Source organism: Triticum urartu, chromosome 4A (assembly GCF_056163025.1).
Source record: "Triticum urartu cultivar PI428250 chromosome 4A, HENAU_Tu73, whole genome shotgun sequence".
NCBI classification, from domain to species: domain Eukaryota; kingdom Viridiplantae; phylum Streptophyta; class Magnoliopsida; order Poales; family Poaceae; genus Triticum; species Triticum urartu.
The window spans coordinates 608,453,084-608,461,221 of NC_141876.1; the positions used below are offsets into that span (position 1 = coordinate 608,453,084).

The 8,138-nt window shown below is 42.0% G+C and overlaps 1 protein-coding gene across 1 annotated transcript; it reads right to left on the reverse strand.

Annotated features, from left to right (window-relative positions):
- Positions 1–4,400, reverse strand: LOC125528839 (disease resistance protein Pik-2-like). The gene is made up of 4 exons (XM_087519239.1): positions 4,281–4,400; positions 1,104–2,661; positions 644–823; positions 1–419 (listed from the first exon to the last, which is right to left on the reverse strand). The coding sequence occupies exons 2-3, from the start codon at positions 2,434–2,436 to the stop codon at positions 666–668; spliced, it is 1,491 nt and encodes a 496-aa protein (XP_087375365.1). The 5' UTR covers positions 2,437–2,661; positions 4,281–4,400; the 3' UTR covers positions 1–419; positions 644–665.
- Positions 4,401–8,138: the final 3,738 nt, after the last annotated feature.

An 8,138-nucleotide genomic window follows, 5' to 3' on the forward strand; every position in this document is an offset into this window, starting at 1 on the left:
TACAGCACAAATACACCTGATCGCATTAGGATCACCAACAGATTTGTAAGTTACAAGACCCTGCAAATTTTAACAACCAATTGGCAATTGACTGTTGGATTGCGTCCATCTTGACTTTCGGACAACTGAATTCAACTGGTTCGCACTTTTGACATTGGATGTCTATCTTGTTCAGTTTATTTAGGGTGCTGACAGGCAAACAGCGGCGCATGGCAAGAGGAAGGCCATGGGTACTTCCATTCAGCAAGCAGCGGAGCCCATCCGGCAACGCAACCAGATTTTCCGCTATGTGTGCAACTTGCGTTTTGGAGCCTGCCAAATTCATCTTCAGTTTCATATACAGAATTAGCAGCATGCATGCTTTTGTAGCCAACTGTTTCAGCACAAGTAAACCTGATCACAGTCATCCGCACACCATCCTGAATCGGTATGACAAAAATGGTTAAACATGTGAATTTGAGAAGCATTCAACAGTGTGGACAAAAGAGATGTACTCCCTCCGTTCCAAATTACTCGTCGCAGAAATGGATGTATCTAGAACTAAAATACATCTAGATACATCCATACATGCGACAAGTAATTCGGAACGGAGGGAGTACTAGTTAATTTGAAGGACAAAACAATAACGGATGTTTATCAGTACCTCTCTACAGTTGAGAACCATTTTAATAGTTCCCTTCCTCCTTGCTCTTTCCCTCAACATTACCGGTCTCTTCATTGTCCTGGTCATCCAGAGACGCCTGACCCCCCCAGATGCTATTTTCAGGATGGTTGGGATGTGCACCAGCTTCGTTCCTGATCCAAGCAGCTGCAGCCTTGCTTTCTGAAAGTGTGGCACCTTCGTTACAAAGCGTTACTTCTATTACTTTGAGACATGGGAGATGCTCAATGCCTAAGTAGAAGCCATAAGCTTTCGCCTGACACATCAAATGGCTGCTCAAGCTTCTCAAGCTTCGGCATAGCCCCTTTCTGGAACGTTATATATGCCCCATCCAGACTAAGGAGGCCAAACCTCCTCAGACATGGGAATCCAGTTACCGTAAGCTTTTTCTTTGGTCCTGTAGCCAAGTACAGGTGTAGATAAAGTAACGATGGGAGCTCACCAAGAGTGTGCAGATCCTCCTCCCTTAATTCATCTAATCCGATGTTCACGTGAGCTAGGCTTGTGAGTCCTGGAGAAATCCACTTTGGTACGTTCGCTAAATGCATTTTACCATAAATGCATAATTTCTGAAAGGAGGATGGCAAAGGGGACCATGAGTCCATGAAGTCGAGGGAACCGTAACTCCTATTTTTTATACATAAAGACTGCAGTTTGCAGCTGCTAAGCTTGCATAACAAGGAGAGTAGAACCTTCTCATGCCTCTTGTACCCATCTCCATCGTCCAAGCATAAACCGAGTTTATTCAATCTGCTCAAGTTCCCAAGCTCCTCAATTGCATCCAATGAACTCTTGGTAATATCAAATCTTGGGGCTTCCCGTAAGCTCCTCATATTCCCGATCCCATTAGGCACCTTACAATAGGCTTTAGTGAGTAGATATTGCAGCTTAGTGAGCAGAATAATTCCAGTCGGCAGCTCTTGCATGGATGGCGTCCTAAGATCAAGGATCTCTAGATCATGTAGCATCACAATGCTTGACGGTAGCTTTGATATGCCCGTGTCCTTAAAGCTGAGGTATTTTAGTTGGAATAATCTGTCCACATTGGACATATCATACTGCTCCAAACCCTTGCAGCCTTCAAAATCCAGTACACGTAAAGCTTCAAATTTGGTAAGACTAGGAAAATGTTTCATGAAAACTGATGATGTTACTGTTAGAGACCGAACATGGCTTAGATCTTCTTTTTCCAATGCAGATGCCAACTCCTGGTCAATGTGCTGGACAGATAATCGCCGAATAAAACCTTGACGGTTTGTCAAACTTTTTTGGCCTCCGCCTACCACAGTGACAAAATTATCTTCAACTGATTTTGAAATAATAATTTCAAGCATCATGTCATGGACTCGGCAGGCAGGAACCTTGCCGTCATACTCAATGTCCACTGGCTGGACCATGCTTTTGTTGATAAGCTCATAAAAGTAGTTCTCAGCAACCTCTTGCTTGCTAAGCCCACGCTCTTCCGAGATAAAGCCCTCTGCTATCCAATGCCTCACTAACCTCTTTCTATCAATCAAATAGTCCTCGGGGAATATACTGAAATACAACAAACATGTCTTGAGATTAAGTGGAAGATCATTATAGCTAAGGGATAGTATTCTACTCATTCCCTCTAGACTCTGTTTTCTTTCCAGTGCAGAACCAATTGCCCTTTTAACCTTCTCCCACTCCTCCTTGGTTGCTAATCTGTTTGCCAACAAACTAGATATAGTGACAATTGCCAATGATAGGCCTCCACACTTGTTTAGGATCGCATCTGAAACTTCCTTCAGCATATCAGGACATTGGTTACCGGAGCCAAATATTCTGGTCAAAAGTGAAGATCACTTAGGGCTTTCATTTCATACACGCGGTCGACTACACTCGGACAACATGACTTTGCTACATCAACGATGCGTGTAGTAGCTATTATTCTGCTAGAACAACTATTATCTGGAAAAGCACACTTGATAGCGTTCCAGGCTTCTATAGACCATACATCATCTATAATGATAAGATACCTACAAAAAATTAGTAGGTGATGTCAACCAAGTGTGATAAGAAATTGAGCTTGAACACTAGGTACTTAACTAGAGTAGTTAATATATAAGAGTAGATAACTAGATTAGTTAATATATATTGTTTCTACATAGAGTTTATCGTTTATCGTATATGTGTAGCATGACAACTTCACTGAAATTCTAACTAAGGCAAGACATGAATTCTATGTACTAGATCAGAAACAAAAAATTATGTTACTCCTCCGATCTGAATTAATTGATGCAGCCTCTATACAATGTAAACTGGACATTGTATAGAGTTTGCATCAATTGATTCGGATCGAAGGGAGTACAATATTTTCTTTACAACTTGGAAAAACGTTTAGAATGCTTATATGAGTCTATATGAAATGAAGGGTAGAAATAATGAACAGAGCCATGAAACTCCAACATTGCATATGCTTTAGGTGCTCATTAGTTAAGTATGTGCACATATTACGCTTATCACATATGTTTCCATATGCATTTTTTATTGTACAAATGCATCATGCCCACTTCACTGAAGTATTAGTATTAACTAACTGAACTATCTCAATTTACTCGATTATGACATATACATTTTCAGTTTGGCATTTTTTGCTTTACAATTCGTAAAGACATTTCACAAATGTTGAATTGATTATATATGAAAATAGAAGCAGATATAGTAATAAAATAGTTAAAGTTGTGTTGCATTTTCTCGCAATAAAAAAGGTTGTGTTGCATTTACCAGTGTGTTCACCCATCGTTCTAATCTGGAAAATAAACATAATCATATATAACACTTAGGGCCTCTTTGATTCGTAGGATTTCCAAAACATAGGAATAGGAAAAACGTGGGATTGGGATGGCATGTCATCTTGAATCCTACATGATTGTATGAGCGTTTGATTGTGCATAGGAAAAACGTATGATTCTTTCAAAGAGGTTTGTGTGGATGAAAAATTTCCTATGAAATCTGGTGCGAATGAATCCTATGAAAAAATTCCTATGGTGTACAATCCTATGAATCAAACAAACCACATAGGGAAAAATCCTAAGGACTAGAACCTTTCAAAATTCCTTTGAGAACCCTTTAAATCAAAGAAGCCCTTAGATCATGGTGAACTAGCTAGTGTGGGATGGTGCAAAAGTTTGAATGTAGCAACTAGTTCACACAAAAGACGATGATGATAAGGAAATGCGTACAATTTACTCATACTTTAGCAGTTCATTTTTGAAGTGCCAGATATAACATTTTGAGTAGTTTGAGTACTTCATTAATCTTCTATGCTGCGGCACAAGTACTTCATTAGTCTTTGTACACATTTGTTTTGTTTTAAATAGCAATGATAAAACTTCATTTCAGGATACTATGAATGCAACGCAACCAAGCCGTTATTGCAACGGACAGCATATTTTCATACTATATAACAAACATTCCATATGAACAGCACCTTTCAGCTGGACACAAGATAAATTTCAGTGCGGGTGGTAAGGAGGACTGGTAATTATGCGAGCCAGCCTCAATCGTACACAAGTTATATTTGCGTGAAAATAATGACAGCATGCACCATAGTCCATAGGCCTGTTTTGAGAGAAATAATAAGGGCAGATATTACCTTTTATTTTGTAGCAGTTCTCTTAGCTTTGCAATACATTTCCTTTCATCCCAATCACTTGTATCTTTCGTGGATACATCTTCGCATGACACTTGAGAGATCAGGTCCTTGATAATTTTCCCTGGCTCGGTGACGCGAACCTGCGAGGAAACGGCGGTGGAGGAGCAAGTGGGTGAGATTTAGGAACAAGTGGTCGGACCGCACAACAGTGGTCAAGCTTGACTCAGCCGAGCGGCGGTGTGCGTGCGTGTTGTGCGTGTCGAGCTGGTACGAGCCGGTGCTCGCGGTCAGTTTTGCCGGCCGCGCAGTACGCGCTGGAACGCGTCAGAGTGGGGGAGGTGGGCTGCGTCGTGTGCTGCACCAGCCCACGTATAAAACCCTCCCGTGATCTGAGCTTGTGACGTACGCGTGGTTAGTCCAGCAATAGAAAATCAAGGGCGTTCGTTGGTCGGGCGGTTGCTCGTATTTCCATGAATTTATTTCAGGCCTTTCCGACAATGTGCGGCCAGTGGAAGGAGATGTTCCCGTTGACTACAAAGATGTCTGACAGTTCCTCGATGAGCATTACTCAAAGCATCTACATGTACAACCATACGGTAAGTGTGGTCAACTCTTTCATGTTGATGAGTATTTGAATGATGTTACTAAGAGAAAAAAGAGGTATACATGTATAAGGAGTTACATATATACAATAGCAAGCAAATACATGCACGTATAATTAGTTTGCCATGAAGTGATGACAGCATCTACGATCACAAGTCACAAATTCCACCCTCCAAACGCCCACGGACAATGGTCAGACATCACACTAAAAATCTTTTTCAAAACCGGATACCTTAAATTATGAATTCTCAAATCCAAACAATTACATGCACATGAAACCTAATCTTAAGCGGAGCTCGTCTTGCTCTGCTATGCCCATATCCGGTGGCTGGCTGCGCCCCTCGAAGTGTTGGTGCGGCCGCTGGTGAGGTAGAGTAGGACATCGGACATGCATCGGCTCATGGGGCTCAAGGCGTCGCCATCTCCCATTCCCTTCTCTTCCTTATCGGAGCCCGTGACTTGCACGTCGCCGGTGGATGTGAGGTTGATGATGGATCTGTCGTTGTTTGAGCCAGTCACGTCCACCACGACGTGGTTGTGGCGCCAGGCAACGGGTTGTTGGGCTGGAGAGTGCGACTCCGCCTCGCCAACGTCCGTCGCGAAGCCTGTCACGGTCTCCCGGGGATGCTGCCTCGCACGGTAGGCACACTATGTCATACTTTGCGTCAGACAAGGCCTAATCATTCATCTTTTCCTCGGCACGCGAACGAAGCGGTTGCGCATCTGGCACGACGTTCGCCAGACAAACCGCATTGCCTCCAAAGAGTTAGTGGCGACACGCCTCGCATCGGATCCATGTGCCACTTGGGCGGATGCAACAGATTCCCGAGATCGGCGGGGAGCAAGGTGGACATCCATCTCCTCCTTAGGGTTGTGTGGGACGAGCTCCGGGTCAATGGATTAGAAGGTGTAGGACTCAGATCCGATGCCCGCCATACCGGTGAAGGCGGGAGATCGCCGGACAGGAGCTTGTGGGCAGAGGGGAGTGCACTAGAGGTGAGTGGAGTGGAGTGGAATGCGGCTAGGGTTTTTTCGGTGTGCGGATATGGTCCAATTTATGTGAGATCAGGTGGATTAGAGTGGCCCGCATCTGACGGGACGGGCGCGTCCAGACGTCCCCATCTGCCTCAAATATGGACTGGATATGGGAAGTTTATGTCAATTCAGGTGTTTAGGCCGGATATGATGTTCGGTTGGATGTCATTTTTGGGTCGGGACAATGACCAGACAGCCCAGCCGGGCGTTTGCGAGGGATCCTGTTGTATACGTCATCAAGTCATCATGTACACCTCTATATCCAGCTCCAGTTGCTTTTGTGCCCGCTCGGCAGAGAGCTTACAAGCTGTGGTCAACATCTCGCGGACTCCTCGTGGCATTCGTTCAAAGATGAAAAATAATTCGCACAAGATACCAAGGAAAATAATCCAATCGATCAAAATATTAAGGTTTGCAAATTCCAATTGAATAATGTCTCTTCGACATGCCAAAAAAATTGCAAGGATATATTTCCTGTTTAGAAAAAATGTGTTTCAATTTTCTATATTTTCTGCAGCTTAAGTTACTAAGTTAACTACTCCCTCCGTCCGGGAATAAGTGTACATCAAGGTTTTGTTTTTAGTCAAAATTTTAAAATTTTAACCAATTTTATAGAAAATAATAGTAACACATATGACATCAAATTGGTATATTATGAAAGTACATTTCAAAGGGGATCTAGTGATAGTGATTTAGTGCTATAAATGCGTGTACTTTTTTCTAGACGGTTGGTCAAAGTTTTAAAACTTTGACTTAAGACAAAAGCTAGATGTATATTTATTCGCGGACAGAGGGAGTAGATAATAACCCATGCGACTGCTATACATGAGTTGGTTATTGGGTTGAAAAATAGTAAAAACCATGAAAGGATATTATCATTCTAGAACTTGATAGAATGATATGTGAAGTCAGACAAAATTGGATAATGTAGTCAATAAGGGGATTGGTAATGTGTTGCCAAATTGATACTCCCCATGTAAACTAATATAAGACTTTTTATACACTATTTTACTGATATGAAATTAGTGAACTTGAAAAAATGTTTAAGAATTAATTTTTTAAAATGTACCCAGTTTGAAAATGTTCTTGAATTTGAAAAATGTCCGTAAATTTTAAAAAAATGTTCATGAACCTTTTTAGCTCACAAACATTTTTAATATGCCTTTTTTACCATTATGGCGATAATATTATACAATGTGAGCGTGCAGCACATTCTGCAAGGCTGACTGAATCCCCCGTCAGCGTGCAGCACAACCAATTTGGAGTATAGGCCGTACTCCAGAATGGGTGCTGCAGCGTCTGTTTTGGAGCGTGCCAAATGCTAATTCTCTTTCAGTTTCTACGACTAAACTGTTTCAGCACAAATATACATCCGACCCACAGTAGGATTCTTGTCCACACAAGCTAGGGAAAATCAGCCCTGTTATTTCTTTGCACATAAATTATGGAGAAAACATAAGCAACAACATGCTCACCTCAGCCACACAGGGACCATTACATAACCAATCGTTAACTATATTGTGCAGAAATATCCAAAATCAATCCGAAATGCTGATAAAGCCAAGTCTTAAAAATCACGTGTAACCAATGGAAAAAATATATACATACATACAAGACACGATGTATGCAGCAAGTAGAAACTGCGATCAGTCCTTCTGCGGTGACTCTGTTTCGGCTTGAGCTTTCCATCTTCACTCTTCCATCAGTATGATAATAGTTTCAAGCAAGCAAGCTCCGGCCGCACATCATACCCTGGATAGGAAAAACAAATATGGTACATCACGTGAATTTGAGAAGTATTTATCCAGGTTTGAACCAAATCATGGCGAAAACATTGTGGGGTGTTTTTAATAAGATAAATGTCTCTTGTAAGATAAAAGAATGAATGCTAAGAATCTGTGTTGATACCTCGAGCATGTAACCAGGAGGAACACTACATATTGGCAACCGCCATTTTAGTTCCCCTGAATCGGAGTGTCGCCATCCGATGTACCAATGTTAATGCCCCCGGCACCCACTGCACGCAGGGCCCGTGGGTGGCAGTTGAAAGGGACTGCGGCAAGTGACACTGAGTACTCACATCCTTAGCTGATGGTTGGGACGTGCACCTACTTCCTTAGGGTGTGTTTCGTTCGGGAACGAAGTGTCATTGGAATGTCATCAAATTCAAATTTGTTCATTGGATTTTAAAAATATTCATCAAATTTGAAATTTGTTCAT

Coding starts and splice junctions, on each gene's coding strand:
- LOC125528839 (XM_087519239.1), bottom strand. CDS start 2,436: ATGCTGAAGGAAGTTTCAGATGCGATCCTAAACAAGTGTGGAGGCCTA. Junction 824..1,103: donor GGAGGATCTGCACACTCTTG/GTGAGCTCCCAT, acceptor CCACACTTTCAG/AAAGCAAGGCTGCAGCTGCT.